A 23822-nucleotide genomic window follows, 5' to 3' on the forward strand; every position below is an offset into this window, starting at 1 on the left:
AACGGAGCTCGAGACGGCGGCTGCTTCTGCTTCGGCTTCGTGAGCAAAAACGATGTCAGTGTGTTCGGCGGGCTTTATATGAGCGGAGACGAAATAACCCTAGAAACCTTAAACTTGTATTTGCTATTCAGTGTCTGTATTTTACTTTAAATTTCATTTTGACCCAAACGTTACGAAAATTTCAAATTTAAACATAAAACATATCTTTTCTTCTTTAATTATGTATCAAATATTGATTAAAATACGAGCGAGGTAATTATTAACGATTGAAAAAAAGACTAAATGCCTTAGTATTATAGAATAAAATTCGTTAGAAATTCGATATGACTGAAATCTGATTCAATACAAAAAAGAATTCGAAAAAAAAATGTATCAGACGAGATTTCATTAAGATCATTTAAAAAATTATTAATGGAAAGGTTCATTTCCAAAATGATTTTATATGGTTAGATTTAATTTTGTGACTTGTTGGGTGTAAATATAATTATTAAATATATAAGGCGAAAATCATTATATCTTGATAAAGTAGGGTATAGAACACAAATAAATACCTTTCTTTAATATTTTTTTTCTCTCTAAAAAACCGTTTAAAGAACCCTTTGGGAAAAATGGAAAAAAAAAAAATCTCGGCTCCACTCTGCGAACATTTTCCGCACAGAACAATCTCGCTCTCAGAATCAGATCCTCCTGAAACTCTCTCGTGTTCTCGAAAAAAGGTGCGATTTTTTCCTCTTTAATCAGCGACTGGAAATCGGTCTCGGTCTCGTTTTCTCGTCCATTTGTTTCTTCAATCGGTATCTACTTGCGCGGTTCTCGAATGTTTTCTTCTCTTTTTTCCCGATGCACTATCATGACGATTGAATGATCTAATCAGATTTTGATGATTCCGGTGCCTTCTTCGCGCAGATTCATGGGGTTTTCTTATTTTTAATGTGGATCGTATTTTTTTTATCCGAGGGTCGGTGTAATTGGAGCTGATTTTAGCAAATTCTCTACCTGCATGTATAAATGTAGTTGTTTGTTTGATTTGCTATGAAATTTAGGTTAGGTACTACTGTATGGTTTGATGTTTTGTCTGGATATTGCTTGCAAGATGGCAGTTTCCGCGTGATCAAGTGTTTTAGTATTTGAAAAATGCATAAGCTTTGGTTCTTGTCTTTCTTTCGATTTTCCTTCTGATTCGGGCTTTTCTCACTTTCATCCTTTTCGGTGTTGTTTGCTGAACTTGGTTCAGATCTTGGTTTGAACTTCTTGAGCTGATTACTCTTGAGATTCGTGTTCCTTGGTTGAGAAGTAACAGGAGTTTTCGGATCCTTGATGGGACTAATATGCCTTCCTTGTCTGAATGACAAATCGAGCTACTTTCTTGAGTTTTGTATAATGTTGTTTATCCTTAGTGTTTACTTGATGAATTTGTCTGTGATCCTTGATGTTTGTTGTATGGAAAGCTACAAGTGGTAATGCTGGGTTTTTTTGTTTCTTTTTGTTGCCTTCTATTGATTTGGTTGCAGTAGTCAGGCTGAAAATGGAGGGGACTGTGTTCACGCCTTGTCTGGGAGCGATGAAACATGTCAAGACCGAACAAGAGGAGATGCTGACCAAACCTTTTCTGGAGCTCTGCAAGATGATCTTGCCTGTTATCGGTGATTTTCTCAGTCATATATCCGCTTCTATGTGCCTAATCTCTTACGGTTCATGCTGATATGAAAAAACACTTGGCAGAACAAAGTAGGAGGGATGATTTCAACCCTTTTTGGTGAAGTACACGACCCACATCTTGGGGTGACGGATTTTCATGTTTCTTATTTCATGACTCCGTTCTCTTTGATATTTCTTCTCCAGATAAGTTTGGAGCTGCTATGGCTCTTGTGAAATCTGATATCGGTGGCAACATAACGGTGAGGATGCTCTCCTCCTCCTTGTCATTCGATCGTGTGATAATCCAAGTGAACTCAACCCATTTAACTTTTGCAAATTCTGATTGTACCATTGTGTGTATAACTATCAAAACTGCTACCCCTAGAATTGCAGACAGAAGAAATAACCAAATACGCATGTAGAAAACAGAAAAGTGAATGTCCCATACAATCCATATTTAGACAGTTTGGATTACTGCATCGACGTTTCTTGTCAACATTATCGGTTTCTCTTCTAGAGGTTGGAGAACAAATACCTATCTGATCCCGACAAGTTCAAGTACTTGTACACTTTTGTACAAGTGGAAATTGAGTCTAAGACAGCCAAAGGGTCGTCTAGTTGCACAAATGGTCTTTTGTGGTTGACAAGGTAAAAGAAAAAGATAATTGGTCTGTGATTTCTATCTGTTATTACATGATCTGCACTCAAAGCATGTCCTGCTTGTGATGGTTCAGAGCAATGGATTTCTTAGTGGAGCTGTTCCGCAACTTGCTTGCACATCCAGACTGGACAATGTCACAAGCTTGCGGTGACTCATACCAAAAGACACTCAAGAAATGGCACGGATGGCTCGCCAGCTCAAGCTTCTCGGTACTAACTCCCATCTCATTTCCTTCCCGATCCATAAGATCTCTAGAATGCCCATCACTTTAATCGATGTTTGCTGGAACTTGAACTCATTTTCATATCCTGGAAACCGGGTTTTTCAGGTGGCCTTGAAGCTTGCCCCAGACAGGAAGAAGTTCATGGACGTCATATCTGGTTCCGGTGACATCGAGTCCGACATGGAGAGGTTTTGCTCCGAATTCGGCCCTCTCCTCCAAGAGAATCATAAGTTCCTGGTAAGTTTAAATGTACTGTTTGACAGATTGGTTTCTATAATAACATTTTTTTTTCTGGGTTGTCATCAATGGCTGTGATTCTGTGTTTTTGACTATTGGCTTCTTCATTGGCACTGTTTTTTTTTTTTTTTTTTTTTTTTGCAGGCTAGGACGACATGAAAGCCTCTTGATCCATCTTCATCGTCATCTGTATCTTCTCAGACAGAAAGTCATGCGTTAACGCCATCGGTTCTTGCTTCTAGAACTTTCCCTATCAGAAGAAACAGAAAAAAAAAACATGAGTTTCCTATGGAATAAATACCTCGTTACTGTCCTGTGGTTTGGTTATTCCATGCTTTTGTTCTTGTATACGTCCACTTTGATGAATTCTTATGGGCTCTAAGTACACCTTATATTTTTGCGTATAATATTAATATCTACTTATTTGAGAATATATATATATATATATATATATTTAAATACAATTGAGACCCGGAAAATCCTCTCGTCTTATGGTTTTTTTCGTGTAGGATATAACTCTACGGTTGACTCCATAACCTTCTACCAATAAGGAAAATATAGAAACCATAAAAATAGATTTACATTTTTTTTTTTCTCTCCAAAAAAAAATATGCCCTATATATAATTCAATCCCTGGGAAAAAAAAAAAGGCAGTGCTTTCCCCTCAGGTTTTCTTGGTTGTGTTCAACACAACCAAGAACCAAGGATTTGTGGGAGAGCTGATTCGATTCCATTCAAGAATTTCGGATGTTTTTTCAGACAGATCTGATCATCTGTTGTTTCCTTCGATTTGCAGAAATGGGGGAATTTTCTGATCTCCAATAATGTAAGAACGATTTACTTGACGTTAGTTGATTTCTTGTTATTGATTGATTGATTGATTGCTATCTAAGTTAGGTTTACCGCCATTGCAGAGCTCTGCCGAGCGACAAACAAAACCAGAAGTGCTTGTCTTCCAACGAGTTCATATCACTAACCGCTCCGAATATGGTGACAACGAAGAAGGGTCTTCTGAAAGGCCTGCGTTACATTACTCATATTTTCGGTGAGTCAGAATCGAACTCGACGTTTTCTTGTGTCGCGAGTTATCTCTGCAATGAACTACAGAACTAATACGTCGGGGAAATTGCAGAAGAGGAGAAGAAGGAGCTGGAGATGCAGATTGGGTTTCCGACAGATGTGAAGCACGTTGCCCACATCGGGTCCGACAGTCCCTCCGTCAACACACCTAGCTGGGTACGGTGCCTTCGCACAATGCGTACATTTATACCGTATCTCTCTCTCTCTCTCTCTCTGTCATGTATACGTATGCGTGCATGTGTATTCATTGCTCCATTGTTTCATCGTAGTGAAATTTGCAGATGAATGACTTCAAGCCTCGAGATCAAGGAAACGGGAGAGCTGCCTCCGGAGGAGAATGCCCCAAACTCAACCCAGATGGTTAGTTTTTTCGAAACCGATGAAAGATTCATTCAAACATTCACGAGCATAAAGCTTCAAGCTTTGGTCAAAGAGTTCACGTTCTAACCTGTCAGTGTCTGCAGGGAAGAATCAAAGGGGTGTCGGGTTATTGCCATTGATGGTCCAAACCCAGAAACCGAGGAACAAGACGAGGCGTAAATCCAAGGCGAGCTCCCCGACCGACTCTCCGACCAGATCACGAACGAGCGGTTCTGGCGATGACGCGCCGTCGAAGCCTTCACGACGCAACCGGAGCTCAAACCTGTCGATGGACACGTCAGATGCATCGGTCAGGAGGAGGAGTCACGTCTCAGTTCCCGACACCGAAGGGTCTTATCCAGTTGGCGGCGATGGCTCGGTTCCTCCGAGGAAGCCCACTTCCCGACACAGGCGGCTGAAGGGGTCGAACGGGGAAGAACTCTCTGTGAAGAAATCGAGAGGCAAAGACGAGAATTCTAACGTTGAATCAGTCGTTACTTCTTACAGTTCTGAGAAAACGAGGATAAAACGGTTTTTCTGAAAACTCCGAGCTCGGCGGCTATGGCGGTTCTCTGGGTTTAGAACCTGAGAATGCATATCAAGACGTTTTTCTCCATTTACTTGATCCGATCTCATCTAAACCTGAAACTTGTTTTAGAAAAGATATAAAATCACTGCATTTAATTACATTACTAAATTAATGTTATAATTTTATTAATAGATCAAACAACATAAATCGTCTTCTGTTTCAGACAACTATGAACTGTCAGTAAATGATCCACAGTTCAGTTCGTTCATTAACTCTTCAAATAGAGAAAGCCTTGGCATTTGGTTGCATTCTTTTGTTCAAAATTACATTTAATGCAATTAACTTAACTCAATTTCGGAATCTATTTATTTTTTTAAAAGAATATGAAATCCATGAATATTTTTTTTTAAACAAATAACAAAGCTGTCGAAACCGCCTATTTATGAGCGAAATAAACTCTAAGTAAGAATCAACGAATTCATCGTAACACAACTCTTCAAACCTCCATACAATAATTAAAAAGGTTACAAACCCAAACTTCAAAAATCACACTTTTGCCCCTCACAAAACGATTGAACCATTTACCCCCCTCCCCTTCTTCCTCTCATTACACACCAACGGAAAACCAAACACAAACTTCCATGAAGAACTCATCTCCTCTTCGCCAACTGAAACGACTTCTTCAGAAAACGATTCGCGACCCGATCGTTCCTCTGGCACAGAACTCGCAAGATCGTGTTCGGATCCGACCTGTTCCACCGTCCGGTCGTCGGTGGCATCGGAAGTTTATGCCCGGCTCCGACCAGTCCGATGCCACTCGTTTCGCATGTCACAATGCTGAAATCTTCAATCAGCTGCTCCGTCGGCTGACTCATCAGCTGGATCACTCCCTCCACTGACTCCGCCTCTCGGTCCACCACTTCCTCCGGGATCAACCCTTCTCCACACGTGCAGAAAACCCTCTTCAGATTCTCGAAATCTTCCTCGATCAGATCATGTTCCGACCTGTAAAACACTCTGCAATGTCCACCCGCGAGTAAAACCATCAAGAACGCCTCGAACGACGCTTTCATCACCTCTCTCATCGCCAAGGCTTGAGCTCGATCCGCTAAAATGGCTGACATCAGCGTTAGATTCTGTTTCAAGACTCGCAGCATGGGTCTGATCCTCGAGATGGAGACTTCACCGACGTAGAGGCTCTCATAAAAGACGGAGTTCGAGTCCAAGAAGATCAATCTGTAGGCTGCGACTTCGGAGACGTGCTGGCAAGCGGATTCGATTCCCGCGTAGGTGAAGTCGAAGTAAGAGGACGAGTTGCTTCTATGGCGGTAACGTTTTCGTGTTGCGGGGAGGACCCTAGGGTTAACAGTGAGTGACTTGTCGAGGGAGTGAAGGTGTGAGCTGAGGAAGTGCAGCGTGTTGAGCCGGATGTATAGCCGTTGCGTGCCGCGGCTCGTGGAAAGATACGAGTGGTTACCCTCCGAGTCGGCTAGGGTTTTGGGATGAAGCTTTTCTCCGGCCACCGTACAAGGCGTCGCTATCTTCCACAGCTTCAGAAACATGGAGTCTCTGTTGCATCTTGTCAGTGGTGGGAGCGTGGGAATGTAACTTTGCTTCGATCCTGAAACACGAGAAAACAGATCGGAAAAAAACGAAATCGATGACTGTCATATTCAGAAGAAAAATTTCTCGTTTTCGCGATTTTTTTCTTTTCACTCACCGCACGACGCGACGAATGTAGTGTACTCTTGAAAGACTCGTTCTAAACCTTCAGCAAGATCATGAACAACATCCTCTGTAATTCCAACCGGTATCTCGAAGAACTCGTCGGCCATTTCCTTCACTAGCTTCATCATTTCCCCTGCGGATTGTGCGTAGGGTTCTGATTTAGATTTCGGTTTCCACGTCTACACAGAAAAAGAAACAGCAAGAGATGAGATAAACAGGTGAACTTTCATTTCTTGTGACGCAAGTAACACCTTAAAAAACCTACTTCTGTCTCCTTTGCGCTGTACAAACACTCCTGAACTCTCTTCAGCTTCTCCTCGATCCACTGCCTCAGAAGCCGTAAGATAATCAAATCCACTTCGTAAGGGACCATCTCTCGGACGAGTCCTTTCCCTCCGTCTTCCGATTCCTCCGAGTCTTCGGCCACCATCTGGACCAAAACCTTCTCTAGCTTCCCTGCAGTATGCAGAACCTCGACGATCGCTTTGGTGATCACCGACCTTCCTGCCAAGTATTGCATCAAGATCGAGCCATAGCATTGGTGAAGGCTCGCGGATGCGACCCCGGCCGCAACGGAGTGCCAACGCTTAAGTATCGGGCTGAAACACTCGCGCTCTCGCAATGCGAGTTCTTCTGTCTCCTTTGCCAGTTGCAGAAGCGTTTCTGCAGCTTCGTCCCCTTCTTCTGTCGCCATGATCTTAGCTTTTGTGCTCTCTATCACCTTCGAGAAAGCGTTTTTGATAGACGCTCTGATATAATAATCAACTCGGTCTCCCGAGTAATCTACCAGCATAACTTCTCCTTTCTCTCCCCCTTTCCCTTGAGAGATTGTCACGTCCTCGCCCAAGATCTTAGACGATGATAAAGCCAGTGGCAGAAGATTCTCGATCAACCCCACGTTCCCTCGTTGGAAATAATCGTGATAACTCAGCAACCTTCATCACATAACACATCGAAATTCTCAGTAAATGAAAAAAAAAGGGCTATGAATCTGAACATAATAATAAGCATTGATACCTTTTTTCAGTCCATCCTTGCAGTGAGGCCAACGTCGAGGTCAAGAGCTTCACGTACAGAGCCTCACGGTCGAGCTTCTTGGCATCGTTAGCCACCTCAGCCAACATGGCGTGCGAGGCGCCGAGCAAGTCCGGTTCCATCTGCAAAGTCACGACATATTGATGGAACAAAACCCAAGTGAAACACAGGTTGTGTACTGCCCGATTTATCCCTAACGTAGACCATGTCTTCTTCATCAGCTCCAAGAGCTCATCCACCTCGTCTAATACCAAAGTCTCGTCCCTAACGTCGAAGATTGACTGTAACAGCGCGACATAGATGTGAATGTTCAGAGGATATCCATCTACCCAGTGGCAGACATCGGTAGGGCTTCCGTTTGTGCTGCGCCATGACAAGGAGACAACAACGTTGCACAAAGTGCGCATCGTGTCGGAGTTTTTGCTCGTGTCGATGGGTTTCGACTCGCTGTGTCGGACGATTTCGCGCATTCGCATGGCGAAGTTATTGGTTTTGTCTAAAGGGATCGATGGATGAAGAAGAAGACCGGCTTCAAGGACTTTGAGTTGTCGTCGTTGCCATAGTTGATACTCGTGTGCATCATTGAACTCCGAAGATTTCAGGTGCCGGAGAAGCTCTAACGGAAGAATTATCGTCTCTGCTCGCCTTCCAGTCTGTATAAAACTCGATAAATCTCAATCTTATACTTCACCATTGATGAGTAAAAGAGGAAGATGAACTTACTTGGCCGACAAGCGTCCTCATTAGGGTTTTTCGGAGACGACTGTCACTCTGTTCCGTTACTCTCATCTGTTGTCTCATGATCTCTGCAGAGGTTAACGGTCGTCTCGGCCGTACAGGAGGCACGGTTAAGAACCCGGAGCCGGGGCTAAGGTGTCCGATGACTCCGCCACCGCCGGCGGCCGGAGAAACCGGAGCTGACCCGGCGACTCCAATGGCTCCCATCGTAGACATCCTCCTTGAAGGAGACCGCTTAAGCATCTTTAGCCCTAACGCACGTTTCACCCGGCTCGTCGGTGTTGTCACCACCTCTTTCCTGCCGGAAATCCCGAACCCTAACCCCGCCGGCGAACCGGGTCTTCCTCCTCCTCCTCCGTCGCCATGATTGTCGCCATTGTTGCTGTGGGAGGAGTAGAACGCGAGAGCGGTCCTGCCTCCGAACCCCGGCGAGGAGCGACAAGTCGTGAAGAAGATCTCGTACGCGGTCTCACGGATGTCGTCCCAATCGAGCCCGTCTAGCTTTCCGAACGGCCACAGGAGGTCCGTGTCGTGGGACACGACCGTCGAGCCCAGGTTAGAGACCGAGAAGGACTCTCGCCGGGGATGATGGGCCATGAAAGGAGAGACAACGGCGATTTAGATGTCCAAGGAGAGAGGAGGGGGAGAGAGAGAAGGTATTGCTTCGTTTTTAAGAGAGAGAGAGAGAGAGACCAGAGAGGGTCGAGTTGGATGGTGGTTTTGTCGGAATAGCTCATTGACAGCGATTACGTGCTTTACAAGAAACAGAAGATGTGAGAGAAACCAGGTAAGGTTCACACAATGAAATGTATTATTTTTAGTAAAATTTTTCTTAATCGAATTTTTTCTTTCCCTGTAAGTTGCCATATACACATGGGACATGTTGGATAATCTAAAGTTTATGTAACAGAATACAACAATTTTTCAAGGAAATTGTCAAAAAAAAAATCAATTTGTGGATTACTTAGAAAAGACATAAATTATGCCCCAAAATTTTTACTGAAATAATTAATAGATTGCCGTTATAAAAAAAAATAGATTTCATACCCAAAAAAAAATAAAATAGATTGCCCCAAAGGAGACGACTTAGTACTTTAACTTCAAAAAGATACGAACTTTAGCATAATCTGACAGAACTGAGCGATTTTTTATTTGATATATTTATATTTACGATGAATTTTCGTCACCAAATCACGCTAACATTAGTTCTTTTTTTTTATAACTCAAATTACACTAAATAAAATTCAAATTACCGTTCACGACACCTATAAATGTTAGGGGAAAAACTCTAAAAATTCATGAACTATTAATTTCTAAACTTGTAGAAGTATTTATTAACTCCCAAACTTGTAAAATTGAACACGTTAAATCATGAACTTGTTAAACGGTTCCATAATCGTCCATAACACTATTTGGTCAAAAAAAATGAGTTGACCGATCCGACGTTGCGCGTGACGTAGCAGTAATTTTCTGAGTTAGCTCGCCACGTCACACGCCACGTCGGATTGGTCAACTCGTTTTTTTTTACCAAATAACGATATTGATGATTATGGAATCGTTTAACAAGTTTAGGATCTAACGTGTTCAATATTGCAAGTTTGGGAATTAATAGGCACTTCTATAAGTTTAGGAATTAATATTACTCCAAACTCAAAAAAAATTAGGATTTTTTCTCTAAAAAAAATAAAAAAGATAAGATAACAAATTACAAGAAGAGGAGTAGCTAAGTAGTATTGCTATTTTGAACTGTCAAACCATGACATAACATGAATCATGTAAAAATATACGCACAAATATATATATAACGACTTTAGTTATATAATTTTAGGCCCAAATTTTAAAATCTTTTACAATAATTTCAAAATAGAGTAAACACCAGTACATTTTGTTATAAAGAAAATAATCTAATAGTGATAGTTTTTCTATCAAATATTCAAAACCTAAATTGATTATGAATTGTTTTAGAAAAAAATATATTAAAAAGGATATTTGAAAAAATACATTTAATTTAGAAATATCCTTTTTAATATAATTTTTTCTAAAACAATTAATAATCAAATTAGAAATTAAAAGATACTCATACTTTATTCACAAAAACTCTAAATATTTCTGAATTTGTAGGAATAATATTAATTCCTAAACTTGTAGAAGTGTCTATTAATTCTCAAACTTGCAAAATTGAACACGTTAAATCTTGAATTTGTTAAACGGTTCCATAATCGTCCATAGGCTATTTGGTCAAAAAAACGAGTTGACTGATCCGACGTGACACGTGACGTGGCGAGCCAACTCAGAAAATTACCGCCACGTCACGCGCCACATCAGATTGGTCAACTCATTTTTTTTTACCAAATAGTGATATGGACGATTATGGAACCTTTTAACAAATTCAGGATTTAATGTGTCCAATTTTGCAAGTTTGGAAATTAATGACACATCTACAAGTTTAGGAATTAATATTACTCCAAATTACAAGTTTAGGAATTTTTAGGGTTTTTTCCCATAAATGTTATAATACTTTTATTATAAATTTAATAAAAATATATTTCCGTTAAAATTAGTTACCAACAATTACAAAGGTCCTCAAATGATATTTTCGCTACAGTACAATTTATCAATTATCTTAACTCATTTAGCGAGTTAAATACGGAAGATTAGAAATATGAAATTATATTTGTTGATATGTTGCATAAGCAACTATGGTATAAATAATAGATATTTCGTAAATTCTAGAAAATTGATGGATATTCTCCTCAGTTATGTCAATCAAAACAACAATAACTATCTATGAATATATTTTTAAAATTTACAAAAATATAAAACTATGGAGTCCTAGCTGAAATGTGATATTATCCGTCAAATAAAGATTAGGTACAAAAAAAATTAAAAAAAAATCTATTAGGTAATATTTTATAATATAATCGTCCAATATTTATAGATATAATATATATATATATATGTATGTCTCTTTTTTCTTAATTGAATAAATGATAAAAAATGGATTCCGTGAGCCCACAGTCACTTTCATAATTTGAAATCCCCCAACGTTCCGATTTCTTTCCCTTCTTTTTGTCAAACGCTGCACTCGAGGACACAAATCATAGTAAAAAGAGAGAACAAAATCTGTCTCTTCTCGGAACTCCGTGTTCTTGCAGCTCCGAGAACTCAAAACCAGAATAAACGTCAAACATCACGCACCAATGGGATGCTTTCTGGGCTGTTTCAGTCTCTCTTCCGACAAAAAACGCAGAAAACCGACCAGGAAAACCTTGCCAGGACATCGAGTAAGCGCACCGAATACACCATTTCTTTTTCTTTAAAAAGCTTCGTTCTTTTTTCTTTCTTCCTTCAGTTATCCATATTCTTGTTGTTTCAGAGAATCTGCGGCTACGGGCCTCTGCATTCCTCTGATCTGACGACCCTCAATGTCGCCAAGAACCCAGAAAAGATATCGAATTCGAACCTTAGGTCAGTTTAAACTCCGGTTCTTTTGTATAGCTATAAGGTCTTTGACCAGAAGATTCAGATGAAACCGATACCAAGATCCAAATCCGAAATCGGACTGGTTTCTCCAAATAGCTGTCTTATTGGAACGTTCTTGGACTCTGCTCCTGTAGATATGTGCAGACTGTCAGTGTCGTTGTCTGTTTTGTGATGTTCCCAGGTGTGAGGCGGAGGAGAAGAAGGAGACCAAGGCCAGGAAGAGAGTGAGATTTAATTTGAATGTACGGACTTATGAACCTATACCAAGAACATATGACTATACCTGCAGTGATGACGAAGCAGAAGAAGCAGAAGGAAGAAGAACAGAAATTTATGCTCCGAAAGAGAACCCAAAGGATCTGGGCATGAAAACCTCGTACCCTTCAAACTACAGATACCGGAATTGTGCCGACAGCTACGAAGATGAGGATCAAAATGATCTGGACGACGAATATTATTACACGGATGATGGTGATGAGATCGACTACCAAGATGAGGCTGATGATGAAGATGAAGTTGAAAAAGAGAAACAAGCCGTAGGTGCAAGGGACAGGAGCAAGTACGTGACCCAGGTCCTGAATCCTGTACAGAATCTTGCTCAGTGGAAAGCGGTTAAAACAAAGCCGGTGGTTAATGTTAAGGTTAAGCAGCCAATGAAGGAGAACTTTGAAGCGGCTAAACACGATCAAGTGAAGCCGCTGCTTCAGGAGATAGCTATAGATGCTAGCCTCTCTAACTGGTTAGCCTCTCCAAAGAAGGAGATGCCTCTTATTGGAGAGATCCTCAATTCTGGATATCACCAACTTGGACAACAGGCAATAGCTGCTGGTCACTGAGTGTGGAAGAGAATGTTCGTGCTGTTTGTTGTTTGGTCTCTGCAGCAATTCTGATTCTTTGTGTTTGTATACGGGTGTTTCTGTACCAGTTTCCCCTTTTCGGGTTTTTGAAACAAGAGTGTTTTGTTTTGTCTTTCCTCCATTCGGAAACTGTCTGCAACTGCAGAAACAATATGGTAAGCAACAAAAAACAGTGGGAAAAAAGGATAGAGGCTGCCTTGCTGTATATGCTTACACTTAACAAGCCACACTGTTGCAGAAATTCGTATAATTTACTATCAAAACCTGTAATACCACACCGGAAATTTTGAGGTTCAATCTGCAATGGCAAAGACTGTCATATAACCTATTATACTCTCTTTGTCCCTGGATAGGTCCATAATCTGTCAAATGGCTGCTGCTTATGAGACATAAACTCTAAGTCCTCTCGAATGCAAAAGTTACATCCTCCGGGCGAACCATCTTCTTGTCACTAAGTCTAGAGGAGGTCATCGCATTGATCAGTCACCGCAGAAATTGTTTAAAACGGAGAAGTCAGGACGAGGATTTCGCTTGTTGTCAATGTCCAATGTCATTTGTGGTTGATTATGTGCGAACTACATGACTGAACAGATGCAAGAATCTTCTGAGTCATCGTCTTCTGCCTCACTTACTTCACTGCAACCATACAAATGGCATGTAGACGTTAGAAAAGAAAAACGTAAAGCGTTCAACAGCTCAGGCTTCAAATGAATCAAACCCAAGAACAAAAACAAACCCAGGCCTCTGATCTTGATAAAACGATTCAGAAATTGAAAATAAAGATAACAGCAAATTGTGAATCTGATACATCAATAACCAAGGTTTCATGGAAGAGGAGCCTTTCTGAATAAAAAGGGGATTAGTTCAAAATCCCGACAACAGCCAGATCACTACGAAAGATCATATTATTTAAGCTAAATGTTCTGATATCAATCCAGGATCACGTTAGATAAATCGTTAAAACACCATTCTGATCATGTCTGAGATCTAAGTTACAGGCAGAAACGACAAACACCATTTGTTCCTTAGGACCTCATGAGTTATCATTACCTGGGTTCGTATTCTAAGACCTCAGCAAGATTATTCCCGTTGGTATCGTTCCATTTCACTTTCCTCCTCGCCTTCTCGGTGTTCCGTGACATTCCTCCTTTCCTTGGAGGCAGCAAACACTGTGACTCACTTTCATCTTCTCCATTGATTTCATCTTCAGTTTCACTGGTGTCTGAACCGGCAAGAGGCTTATTCTTACATGAATTAGCTTCCTTGACCTCTTTATGAACAGTTTCCATGGACAGCGAACACCACTCTCGAATCAAACAGACACTAATGTATCTGAATGAGACCGGAAAATATCGATCCTTTGTTCAAATGCATCGGAACGGATCCTAAATCGTGTCAAATACAATCATCTACCTGAGAATTCATAAACCCGGAATTTGTTCTCAATTTTACTCAGAAATCTGAATCTCAAAGCAAATCCGGTGCTAGAGACTGATTCCGGAAGTTCCGTTTGATCCTGGTATACGCGGTAGGAAACTAGTAAAAATCTAACAAACCCTAATTCCCAAAATCTTGAATTTACAGTCAGCAAAACCCAGATGAAGAAACAGTGCCAGAAATCCACAGGGAAAGTCAACGCTTGAAGTGTTACCTAATCGGGTCGAGATCGGAATCTAAAACATGAAACTGATGCGATAACAAAAAAGATGGATTGCTTACGGATGAAGCAGCACCGAATTTTCTCGGGGAAGTGAAGAAACACGAAAATCTCGGATTCCCTAAATAAAATAATGATCAGAGAAACAGTTCATCCACTATAAGTATTTAACAAAAATTCAAAAGGGAAAAAAAAAAAGAAGAGATCGAAGATAATCTGATCCAAACCACCAAAGTTGGGCGATTTTCTGATTGGATGACGAGAAAAAGGAAGAAAATCGGAGAGACGCGTTTCGGACGGGTGATTGATTGCTGAGAAAGTGAAAGAAAATTAGTGATGCGATCAACGGTCAGGATTTAATGTGGGAAGCATGTAGATCGTATGGATCTGTTTTGGCGCACACGGTAGTTAATCTCGTTATAGTCCGTCGGTGCCAGCGTGGCGCAACACATTCCCCTTGACTCAAATTAAATTAAATTTAATTCCAATTTTATATTCTTACAAATACTGTTTCTGACACCTTTTGAAATTATATATTCTGCTCAAATTCGTATTTTTTGGGTTAAGTTGTTACCCGTATAAATAAAAATTTCGTAATCACTTATCATGTGGCTGATTCATTTATATTTTTAGATTTTTTTATCACCGGTTTTCTGAATAAATATATGCGATAAAAAATAAAAATTGTTTAAAATTTTATGTTTTTTATATAATATACATCAGTTCATGGAAATCCACGTGAGATTGGTATGAAGTTATAAATTAGAGGTCATCATGTCAAATTCCCAAATATTATTAATCATATGATCTTCTTTGTACAAATATGAAAGAGGATTCAAATTATAAGTTCAGATATCCTATTATCCGGAAATTAAATTGAGGTCTTTTTAATTTAGATTTTCCATTTGTAAAAAAAATGGACATACTTGAAGTCCATTTCCTTTGGTTTGTGAAATAGTCAGCAACAAATATGTTTTAATTATACACTAAGCCAAATGAAAAGCGAAGGGAAATTGTCAATGTATCGAAAGAAAAACATGTGCTTTTATTTATCTCATGATAGTTTTGTTTGTTCCATAGAAACCTTGTATTACATTCCAAGTATTATAATATATATATATATATTCGTAAATTTTGATATATTATTTATCACCAGAAGAATATTTACTAAGATCTGTTATATGATATCGTGTGTTTTTATTAGCAATAACATATATACATATAATTTTTTTTGAAAAATAAAAATATTATTGAGTATAAACGATAGTATTATATATATATATATACATAAACTTTTAAATATTTTCGTATAAGTTTAACGTTTACGCATATTTTCTTATCATGGAGAAATTTTTGACGTACCAACATTGAAAAAGACTGTTTGCTTAAAAACCAGGAAAAATGATTGCAACTTCAGGACTTGCATTTTACTCAATCTCCATTCACCTACACGCACGGACACACGTCCATACACATACATATGCTTTTATATATATATTCCCAAGCTCGAGTCATACATATATATATATATATAGATACATGTATATATATATATATATGGATGTTCGTAAATTTATGTACATGTCTTGAGACGTTCGCGATCAACTGTCAGGGAGATGGGCTATCTTCAAAGAGCATCTCCCATGCTGAAGGAGACACTACTCAAGATACACCGGTAAGCCTTTCTTAACCGGTCCGACTCCTGGTTATTTTTTGGTTTAGTGGTGAAATAGTTATCTCCGATTTGGTACAAACCGGATCTTGATTGGTTCCCCGGTCCCTGAACCCGGTTTATGGTTTCTGACTATATATATGGTTTTTACACTGTCACATATGTAAACTTCTCATCAGCGCTGAAAAACCTCTCGAGATTGATCAACATTTCTATGAATTCGGTTCGATCCAATATCACATCAAGGTAACATTTTTTTAATCCTTTTCTTTTGAAAATTTCACAATACAATCCATATGATAAAACCGGGTTTCGACAGTGTTCGGTATCGGATCCGAAAACGGTATATTTGTCGACATCGACCTCACTCGACGCACAAGGAACGGCAACAACGTGCGAGGAGACGTCGACTGAGACGTACGAGGTGATAAAGGGAATCGCAATGGGTGTGATCGACATTGTCGAACCGCCGGAATTAGGGTTTCAACTTACTCTGAGGCTTCACTTTGACCAGATGCCACGTGGCAAAGGTAATATATATATGTATATATATGTATACACATTGGTGTTTGTATATATTTTTCATTTTCTTAGATTACTGTTTTTAATAATCAGGAGCGTTGAAAATAATTACAAAAATGTCGGAAATGCAAGCGATAATATTGAGCTGCCAAATGAAAATGATGTTGAGAAACGCGAGTGTCCAAATGATGAATAAACCCATCAAGATTGTTTATCGCACCACAGAACCTTTCTACGTCTTCAAAAAGGTAAAATTTACCTCTAATTAATCCGTCTCAACCAATTACTTCTTCGAATTATGAAACTAAACCGGGCTTAACCGGATTAAACCCAAATACCGTGATTGAATTGGAGAGATTTGTTTTTGTGAGTCAGCCTCACGAAATTACCGCCGTATTTCCTATGCGTTTCAAAGACCACACGGACGTGGTCATTGCCACGTCATTCTTCCAGGTACCATGCATCATATACACACACACACATATATGTATATATATATATATAAAACCAACCATGCAAATATATTTTATTTTTAAAACAAATTGGGGATAATGGAAAATAGGAACTTGTGGAAGTGGGAAACCAAAAGGAGATGGGAAAGGCGCCGCAGTGCAATTGGTCACCAATCCCTCCTCCGGAACTCACAGGAGAACCTCTCCATGACTTGTCCACTAATGCTGGCTTCGTCTCTTTTGGTAATACTTTCTTTATTATTATTATTATTATTATTATTATTATTATTATTATTATTATTATTATTATTAGATATAACTTCACGGCACATCGAGGGGGGAAAGAGATTAGACAATACAGTATGGAACTTATTGAACTTCTATGCATATGTTAAGTACCACATAAAGGTCAAACCACTACTCTCTCATTCATACATTTTCAAATTTTTAAAAAAATGCCTTGGTATTTTATTTTTCATTTATAGTAATTTCGTTTGCCCTGTCATATATAGTGTTCGAGAGGGTTCATTCAGAGAAGGATGAGAAAGAGAATGGAGAGCTTGGTCGAGGTACAAATGCTAACGTAAAAAAAAATCCAAGTGGGATTCTCATGAGCGCATTTATTGAACTTATATATATATATTAAATTCCAATTGTGCAGGTCTTAAATAACACAACGCTAGAAGACGATGAGCCAAAGGGTAACGACAATTTTTTTTTCTGTCATAGTTTCAGTTTTCCTTAATTTAAATATCGATTTTTCATAAAATTTTAAAAGGTTCTATACCATACAAATATATATATATATATATATATATAATGTTGTTGAAAAATGCAGCGGTCGAAATGCTTACACTGACTCAAATAATTAGTTTTTTTTTCATATGTTTTTGAGTGTAAGCATACCAAAAATACGTATCTTTCTCCAAGTTTCCAAACCGTATTTGCATCTTAATTATACGTATTTTTTTATTGTTTTGTTTAGAAAACAGAAGATGCAAATACGTGAAGCGACTCGGAAAGATACCGAGAGCCAAGATGGTGAAACAGAGATGCAAGGAAATGACAACAAGAGTCAAGAGAAGCAAATTCCATATCAAAATCAACGGTTGTGCCCGATTTCGGCTTCTATTTCACCGACGGTCCATATCTTTCCCCAATTTTACATCAAACTCCTCCGGTTCATACATAAAATTGGACTGATCTTATAATATACAAACCATGTAACCGACCGAAGGAGCGTTTCGTGTTCGGTAACTTTGTAGATTTTGTATTGTACGCATGCATGTACGCTGCACTGTTTGTGTGTATATATATACACATTCTTAGTTCCCATTGTTTCGAAGTTTGATCCACCGGTTTAAGCTTGTGATTGACAAAATCTACCGGACCAAACCGGAGGAAGTTATTTGGCTTCATTTCCATACCACATATGTGACTGTCTTATGTTTTCTACAAATGAATCCGAAATAGAGAATACTGTATTTCCGAAGATACTTTGAGTGATGGAATTTGGATTATTTTGGTTAAGACCGGTTTTGGCGCGGTTATTTTGGTTAAGCCCGGTTTAAATGGTACCGTAGTTTGAATAATATTTATGGGCTTTTCATGGGCCGTATTGTTGTGTCTTATGTTGCGGGTTTGGGCTTAAACTCAATGGACGAACTGATAAACCCTAGAAGCCGCGTCTTACGAACATAGGTCGGAAATCGTAGAACTTTCCTCCTGATTTTCTCTCAGTCCGTCCAAAATGTCGAAGCGAGGTACGCGTTTAATCGCGTTTTACATTCACATTCTTCATGTCTCTTGCGTTATTTTCGTCGATTTTGATTATTGTGTCATCTTGGTTTCTGTTTGGTTCCCGAGAAAACTTAACAAATTCAGGTTTGAGGTTTCCGTGTCTGTTAGATCTGAAATCTATGGAATATTATCTTTTCGGGATGCCAAATTATCTAAGTCATCGGTTATACGTAGTCCGTGACAATGTGAAGTTATCTAAAGTGATGTCCTTGGGACCGAAACCTGGTCTATTAGGACACTAGTGAAATCCGATTGTTTGTGCAATTGAATCATGGTCGAAACCAGGACGTTTTTAGGAAAACATTGCGCTAATGGTTTTTGATTCGGGATTCGACCAGGACGTGGAGGTACATCGGGAAACAAGTTCAGGATGTCCTTGGGTCTGCCCGTTGCAGCCACTGTGAACTGTGCCGATAACACCGGTGCGAAGAACCTATACATAATCTCGGTAAAGGGGATCAAGGGCCGTCTGAACCGGTTGCCCTCGGCTTGTGTCGGTGACATGGTGATGGCCACTGTCAAGAAAGGCAAGCCCGACCTGAGGAAGAAGGTTCTCCCGGCTGTCATCGTTAGGCAGCGCAAGCCATGGCGCAGAAAGGACGGTGTTTACATGTACTTCGAAGGTCATTTCCTTCCTCCCTCTCTATACATGACTTTTATGGTATTGTTCTGTGAATTGTGTGGTTTGAGCTTTCGATATGATCACACATAGCTAAGTGATGTATCCGCCGGGATAATCAAATGGTTTGTATCACTTACAAGCCCAGGAAAATCTCCGTGCCCATTATCACAGACGTTGTAATGCTCAAATGCTTGCGTTTATGGTATTGTTCCGTGAACTTTGTGGTTTGAGTTTTTGATATGAGCACACAGAGTAAAGTCAGGTACCCAAATGGTTTAGAACACTTGCAAGCCCAAGAAATTTTCCGTGCCCGTCGTTGCAGATGTTGTTATGCTCAAATGCTTGCGTTTTTTCTCCATCAGGACGCCGAATTCTTTCTCAGATTTTTTATCAATGTGTCAGCTATCTTGTTTTCCCATCTACTTGTGTGATCCGCCTCTGCATAGTGCCAAACTTTCTCCGAAAGGATGAGCACTGATTTCTTATCGTGTTTTTTCTCCACTGCAGATAACGCCGGAGTCATCGTGAACCCCAAGGGAGAAATGAAAGGTACATTCTATTCTATGAATCAGTATCTTACTTACTATCATCAAATCTTGGCATTTACATAAGTCGTCGTCATCATCCACATGCCGTTGTTTTTGTCATATATCTTACAAAAACTCTTCATTCAATGTCAATGTCATCATCATATATTGGCATTATTATTACATCAACTCTTGAAACCACAGTTCTCGGTTTCTTGTTCTCAATCCGCTGTGCAACTTGTGCCGACAGGTTCCGCCATCACTGGACCCATCGGAAAGGAATGTGCCGATCTCTGGCCGAGGATCGCTAGCGCTGCCAATGCTATCGTTTAACGGTTTAACGTCTGTCTCTTTCGCCGAAATCGAGCTCTCTCTTCTCTGTGAAAACCTCAGATTTTTTATTTTTTGGGGTAGGACTGTTCATGTTTTGAACCTCAGATTTTGCATGGTAATTATTGCAATCTTCAATCCTACATCGAGGTGACAATATATGCCCCAAATCACGAAATCCAATGATATAATGCGCATTTTTGCATCACCGAATAGATCAATAAAATCCATGTAAAACTAAAACCAAACTCAAAACCATAAAATCAAAGTAAGACTGACTAATGTATGTATCAATCTTTACCAAATTAAAAAAAAGGCTATAATAAATCAAGAAGTCACCAGCTACCAGCCTACCACTACGTATCCGAAGTTTACCCATCTTTCTGCTTCTGAAATCCTCTTCTGCTAACTCAACTCAAAGCTTCTGTACATTTTCCGGCCTGGCGGAGGTGGCCTGAGCCTCTGGTTCTGGCTATGGATATATGCAACAGCAATGGAAAAAGATTGCAAAACCGATATCTCCGGTTGGAGTTGAACGAAATAGAGCCCGTCGTGAACGTTTACGATCTTTAATCCTTCCGTCCCGGGCTTCGTTCTCTGATAATCCGGTACATGAGCACACAAGAAATGAGTTTTTTTTTTCGATATTTTTGTTTTTACAGTTATAGGGTTTGATACTTGAGAAAATGTTCATGAAAGTTTCCATCTTTATGATCAATGTTTCTGCATATTCCAATATGAGAGTCTCCACCTTTAAGATTAAGAAGGTACCTCTGTGAACAACTCGAAGAGATTGCATTGGCCTTCGGTTTGATCTTTTCGTGGTTGGCCGTTGAGAATTGTTAACGGACAACCCAAGTCCCATCCACCGCAGTCGCAGATTCCCCCGGATTTCCACCTCTGGATCAATCCCGAAGGCCCACCGTCCCTCTTTCTTGGCCCGCCGTGAATCCCGGAAGGAATTATGACAACTACACTTGTTGAAAGTTTCGAACTTTCAGAAGCGTCGCTGCCAGTTTGGGGCAATGAGGTTTGCTTCTTGAGGAACTTCATGCCCCAGCCTCCGAGTATTTCTTCCGGTTGTTCCTCGGGGATCTGTTCTTTCACAACGATAGCCAATGATTCAAGATTCGGTGGAAGATCGTTTTCCAGGAGATTTACAGGCTCAAGATCGTAGTTTGGTTCTTGAAAAGAACAGAAATCTGGTATGGAGCTTGCTCTGCTGAATCTCGAGATGCTTCTTTGCCTGGAGGCTCGGGTGTTTTTGAATGCATCAACGACTTTCTTGGGCAACAACCCTCTGTTCTTCCTCGTATCGGGACACTGTGTATGCGAATACCGACAGTCGCTGAAGAGAACAAACTCCCTCTCCATGATTCGGTAATTCGGTGATGACGATGGAACAGAGAATAAAGTCGACACCTTTATTTTACCAACCAGATGCGACTCGTTGTTGTTGCCTCTCCGCATATAGATCAAGTATTCTTGTTCTAATGCACCCGATTCAGCGTTACTCAAGCTGGCTATGAATCTCTCTTTTCGATCATCCAACGAGAAAATGAAATGAGGCAAACCGTTGGAATTCATAGTGAACTGGAGGGTTCCCCGAGAAACAGTTGCAGATGCGGATGAGGATGAAAACTCGGAAGAAAAACACGTCGAGTCTGAACTCGATACCGAAACAACCCTCTTACATCTGTCTTCAGATCGATAATCCCGAGCTTGGGAACCCGCCATACCCTTTTCCCCCGAATTCATCAGATGCCAATGGGGAGATCTAGCAACTTCACCGGAGACCAACCCTTTTATGTCATCATTCCCCTTTCCCGTGCCCATCGCTCCCAATGTGTGTAACAAAGGCTTATCAATCATATGCATAATGCCTTCGTAAGCTACAACTGTGGGGACGATGACTGTGCCACACGAGCCACCAGCCAATGACGGGAGCTCAAGCACAAACTGTGGAACATCAGGAGCGTTTTCCCTCAGGATCACGGGTGATCCAAAGGGATACGATGAAATTCCCGTCATTACAGCCCCCGCAAGGTTTACAGAGAAGCTGCAACGGGTAGACTTCACAGCACTGATATGTATCAGTTCAAGGCAGCGACGGAGATACTTCTCGTCTAGTGACACTATATGCCTCGGGATCTTGCTATTTACAGGACGATTCCCTCGGAGGAACGAGCCTTTGTGATCATCTTTCACAATCTGCAACCACATTCCGTCATTCGAGACGGGATTTTTCTGGCTCGAGGAGTTGTGCGACTTCAATAAGCCATCTTTACCAGACAGATTCTCGCCATTGCTGAACTTCAGAAGCGTATCTACCTGCTCAGGATCATCCTTTTGAGTGTCAGAAGTATCATTCCCCATTTGTTGTTGTTCGCTCGCTAACTCAAAACCAACACCGATCAATTCAGATTCTCATCATGTGATCTCCAATTGCGGAATATAAGTTTGGATGCAGAAAAACTCTTCCAGATCAATCCAAGAACTCTCCTTCAAACCGGCAACACAAAATATCTGAATGGCAAATGAAGAATCGCATATCAGAACAACCCGAACTCTAAATGCAGGTAATAAAACAGAGGCTTGAACCCATCAAAAAGTCATCTGAATCTACAGTTCCGACCAAAATCCAAACACGAGACCTAAGCGACAAAGTTAATTTGCTAAAAAAGCTCGAGTCTTTAGAGACGCCCACTAGTTAAGCTGAAATTCTGATGGGTTCTTCGGCTCGAAATATGGAATCTACGGCTACCCAGTTCATTAAATGGAACAAAAAACCAGACATACGAGGAATCGAAGAAAGAAAATTAACCCAGAATTGAACTGGAAGTCGAAAACTTTCTCAGCCTCGCCGGCAACAAACACGAAAGCCGATTTCTTTTTGCTAGAACAGAATCAGAATCGGGTTCAAAACACAGAAAAATAAGATTTTGAGGTTCGGGCTTGAAACCCGATGTTTAGGAGGGAAAAAGACCAGAAATTGATCCACTGAAAAGGCCCCAATAAACAACAGAACGATCGCAAGAACAAGTGAAACATAAACAAATACTGAATTTTCAATGATTTCAACAATTACCCACTCCTGGTTCGCTCTCGTTTTCTTCTCTGACCGAAATTCAAGCGGAAGATTTTCCCTTTTCCCAACGAATCTCGAACCGAGTGAGGAAAAAGTGGGCGAACCTAGGAAGCAAGACTCCTGGGTTTCTAGAGAGAGAAAAAAATGTTGGTGGTTAAGAGAGAGAGAGTTGAGAAGACAGTGACAGAGAGAATCAGAGAATGGGGGTTGTAAGCCACGATAATGTCTGTGGAGAAATAAAAGGAAAGGCACCATTTTTTCTTTCCTCCATTAGCAGCATCCACAAATAAGGACGTTTTCTCCTCTGTTTCCCCTCTATCTATGTAGGCCCCACTCGTGGGGCAAATCTCTAATTTAGGGTTTCGTAAATTTTGTGGGCTAATAAGCCATGGAGATGAGGCAAATGAGCTGTTAACCACAATGTCTAGTGAGAGAGAGAGAAAGGGCCACTATCGGCGAAAATGGAGGGAAGAGAGGGCGGACATTAACTAATGCGGCTCTATATATATATCCACTTATATTATATTTACCCTTTTTAGCAATTAAATCAATTAATTAATGGATTCCTAGAATCTTATTACAC

At 40.2% G+C, this 23822-nt stretch overlaps 7 protein-coding genes and 1 pseudogene across 15 annotated transcripts; 5 read left to right on the top strand and 3 right to left on the bottom strand.

The window, feature by feature from the left end:
* The first annotated feature begins 608 nt into the window (after positions 1-608).
* Positions 609-2872, top strand: LOC104815995 (glycolipid transfer protein 1-like). Of its 2 annotated transcripts, none has more exons than XM_010544643.2 (6): positions 609-716; positions 1515-1643; positions 1843-1898; positions 2156-2286; positions 2373-2508; positions 2628-2872. In XM_010544643.2, the coding sequence occupies exons 2-6, from the start codon at positions 1526-1528 to the stop codon at positions 2835-2837; spliced, it is 651 nt and encodes a 216-aa protein (XP_010542945.1). In that variant the 5' UTR covers positions 609-716; positions 1515-1525; the 3' UTR covers positions 2838-2872. The 2 variants fall into 2 exon arrangements, with proteins under 2 accessions (XP_010542945.1, XP_010542944.1); XM_010544642.2 differs by having other exon boundaries at positions 1512-1643; positions 2628-2870.
* A 529-nt stretch (positions 2873-3401) lies between these two features.
* On the top strand, positions 3402-4996 carry LOC104815996 (CRIB domain-containing protein RIC3-like). 5 transcript variants are annotated; one of them, XR_772227.2, is made up of 5 exons: positions 3402-3585; positions 3657-3804; positions 3892-3995; positions 4109-4199; positions 4304-4398. XR_772227.2 is itself a non-coding variant. In XM_010544646.1 (5 exons), exons 2-5 carry the CDS (start codon positions 3747-3749, stop codon positions 4738-4740), a joined length of 684 nt encoding a protein of 227 aa, XP_010542948.1. In that variant the 5' UTR covers positions 3402-3585; positions 3674-3746; the 3' UTR covers positions 4741-4996. The 5 variants fall into 5 exon arrangements, 4 of the variants coding, with proteins under 4 accessions (XP_010542948.1, XP_010542947.1, XP_010542946.1 ...); XM_010544646.1 differs by having other exon boundaries at positions 3674-3804; positions 3895-3995; positions 4121-4199; positions 4295-4996; XM_010544645.2 differs by having other exon boundaries at positions 3403-3585; positions 4121-4199; positions 4295-4996.
* Positions 4997-5372: 376 nt separating this feature from the next.
* On the bottom strand, positions 5373-8826 carry LOC104815998. The gene is made up of 5 exons (XM_010544648.1): positions 8215-8826; positions 7474-8144; positions 6722-7391; positions 6449-6635; positions 5373-6349 (listed from the first exon to the last, which is right to left on the bottom strand). The coding sequence occupies exons 1-5, from the start codon at positions 8824-8826 to the stop codon at positions 5379-5381; spliced, it is 3111 nt and encodes a 1036-aa protein (XP_010542950.1). The 3' UTR covers positions 5373-5378.
* A 2420-nt stretch (positions 8827-11246) lies between these two features.
* LOC104815999 lies at positions 11247-12681 on the top strand. The gene is made up of 3 exons (XM_010544649.2): positions 11247-11513; positions 11606-11697; positions 11894-12681. The coding sequence occupies exons 1-3, from the start codon at positions 11430-11432 to the stop codon at positions 12546-12548; spliced, it is 831 nt and encodes a 276-aa protein (XP_010542951.1). The 5' UTR covers positions 11247-11429; the 3' UTR covers positions 12549-12681.
* Positions 12682-12762: 81 nt separating this feature from the next.
* On the bottom strand, positions 12763-14530 carry LOC104816000. Of its 4 annotated transcripts, XM_010544655.2 has the most exons (4): positions 14454-14472; positions 14289-14347; positions 13620-13982; positions 12763-13205 (listed from the first exon to the last, which is right to left on the bottom strand). In XM_010544655.2, exons 3-4 carry the CDS (start codon positions 13856-13858, stop codon positions 13145-13147), a joined length of 300 nt encoding a protein of 99 aa, XP_010542957.1. In that variant the 5' UTR covers positions 13859-13982; positions 14289-14347; positions 14454-14472; the 3' UTR covers positions 12763-13144. The 4 variants fall into 4 exon arrangements, with proteins under 4 accessions (XP_010542957.1, XP_010542956.1, XP_010542955.1 ...); XM_010544654.2 differs by having other exon boundaries at positions 14289-14530; XM_010544653.2 differs by having other exon boundaries at positions 13620-14085; positions 14289-14519.
* Positions 14531-15782: 1252 nt separating this feature from the next.
* On the top strand, positions 15783-18183 carry LOC104816001 (actin-related protein 2/3 complex subunit 2B). Its single transcript, XM_010544656.1, has 10 exons — positions 15783-15901; positions 16078-16144; positions 16218-16428; positions 16514-16668; positions 16796-16873; positions 16983-17115; positions 17186-17280; positions 17385-17441; positions 17534-17573; positions 17858-18183. The coding sequence occupies exons 1-10, from the start codon at positions 15843-15845 to the stop codon at positions 18073-18075; spliced, it is 1113 nt and encodes a 370-aa protein (XP_010542958.1). The 5' UTR covers positions 15783-15842; the 3' UTR covers positions 18076-18183.
* A 346-nt stretch (positions 18184-18529) lies between these two features.
* LOC104816003 (60S ribosomal protein L23-like) lies at positions 18530-20294 on the top strand. The gene is made up of 4 exons (XM_010544657.1): positions 18530-18635; positions 19011-19295; positions 19802-19843; positions 20072-20294. Exons 1-4 carry the CDS (start codon positions 18623-18625, stop codon positions 20152-20154), a joined length of 423 nt encoding a protein of 140 aa, XP_010542959.1. The 5' UTR covers positions 18530-18622; the 3' UTR covers positions 20155-20294.
* Positions 20223-23661, bottom strand: LOC104816002 (annotated as a pseudogene).
* Positions 23662-23822: the final 161 nt, after the last annotated feature.

Source organism: Tarenaya hassleriana, unplaced genomic scaffold (genome assembly GCF_000463585.1).
Source record: "Tarenaya hassleriana unplaced genomic scaffold, ASM46358v1 Cleome24, whole genome shotgun sequence".
In the NCBI taxonomy this organism is placed as follows: domain Eukaryota; kingdom Viridiplantae; phylum Streptophyta; class Magnoliopsida; order Brassicales; family Cleomaceae; genus Tarenaya; species Tarenaya hassleriana.

Bases quoted from the DNA above. Each gene is read 5' to 3' on its own strand.
- LOC104815995 (XM_010544643.2), top strand. From the start codon at position 1,526: ATGGAGGGGACTGTGTTCACGCCTTGTCTGGGAGCGATGAAACATGTC. The intron at 2,287-2,372 runs GTAAAAGAAAAA...GTGATGGTTCAG, and splicing joins GGTCTTTTGTGGTTGACAAG to AGCAATGGATTTCTTAGTGG. The intron at 2,509-2,627 runs GTACTAACTCCC...CGGGTTTTTCAG, and splicing joins TCGCCAGCTCAAGCTTCTCG to GTGGCCTTGAAGCTTGCCCC.
- LOC104815996 (XM_010544645.2), top strand. From the start codon at position 3,747: ATGGTGACAACGAAGAAGGGTCTTCTGAAAGGCCTGCGTTACATTACT. The intron at 3,805-3,891 runs GTGAGTCAGAAT...GGGAAATTGCAG, and splicing joins TTACATTACTCATATTTTCG to AAGAGGAGAAGAAGGAGCTG. The intron at 4,200-4,294 runs GTTAGTTTTTTC...CTAACCTGTCAG, and splicing joins CCCCAAACTCAACCCAGATG to TGTCTGCAGGGAAGAATCAA.
- LOC104815998 (XM_010544648.1), bottom strand. From the start codon at position 8,826: ATGGCCCATCATCCCCGGCGAGAGTCCTTCTCGGTCTCTAACCTGGGC. The intron at 8,145-8,214 runs GTAAGTTCATCT...AGTTTTATACAG, and splicing joins TGAGGACGCTTGTCGGCCAA to ACTGGAAGGCGAGCAGAGAC. The intron at 7,392-7,473 runs GTATCAATGCTT...TATGTGATGAAG, and splicing joins CAAGGATGGACTGAAAAAAG to GTTGCTGAGTTATCACGATT.
- LOC104815999 (XM_010544649.2), top strand. From the start codon at position 11,430: ATGGGATGCTTTCTGGGCTGTTTCAGTCTCTCTTCCGACAAAAAACGC. The intron at 11,514-11,605 runs GTAAGCGCACCG...TTGTTGTTTCAG, and splicing joins AAACCTTGCCAGGACATCGA to AGAATCTGCGGCTACGGGCC. The intron at 11,698-11,893 runs GTCAGTTTAAAC...TGATGTTCCCAG, and splicing joins ATATCGAATTCGAACCTTAG to GTGTGAGGCGGAGGAGAAGA.
- LOC104816000 (XM_010544654.2), bottom strand. From the start codon at position 13,858: ATGGAAACTGTTCATAAAGAGGTCAAGGAAGCTAATTCATGTAAGAAT. The intron at 13,206-13,619 runs GTAATGATAACT...GTATGGTTGCAG, and splicing joins GTCTTAGAATACGAACCCAG to TGAAGTAAGTGAGGCAGAAG.
- LOC104816001 (XM_010544656.1), top strand. From the start codon at position 15,843: ATGGGCTATCTTCAAAGAGCATCTCCCATGCTGAAGGAGACACTACTC. The intron at 15,902-16,077 runs GTAAGCCTTTCT...ACTTCTCATCAG, and splicing joins ACACTACTCAAGATACACCG to CGCTGAAAAACCTCTCGAGA. The intron at 16,874-16,982 runs GTACCATGCATC...AATGGAAAATAG, and splicing joins TTGCCACGTCATTCTTCCAG to GAACTTGTGGAAGTGGGAAA.
- LOC104816003 (XM_010544657.1), top strand. The intron at 19,296-19,801 runs GTCATTTCCTTC...TCTCCACTGCAG, and splicing joins TGTTTACATGTACTTCGAAG to ATAACGCCGGAGTCATCGTG. The intron at 19,844-20,071 runs GTACATTCTATT...TTGTGCCGACAG, and splicing joins CCCCAAGGGAGAAATGAAAG to GTTCCGCCATCACTGGACCC.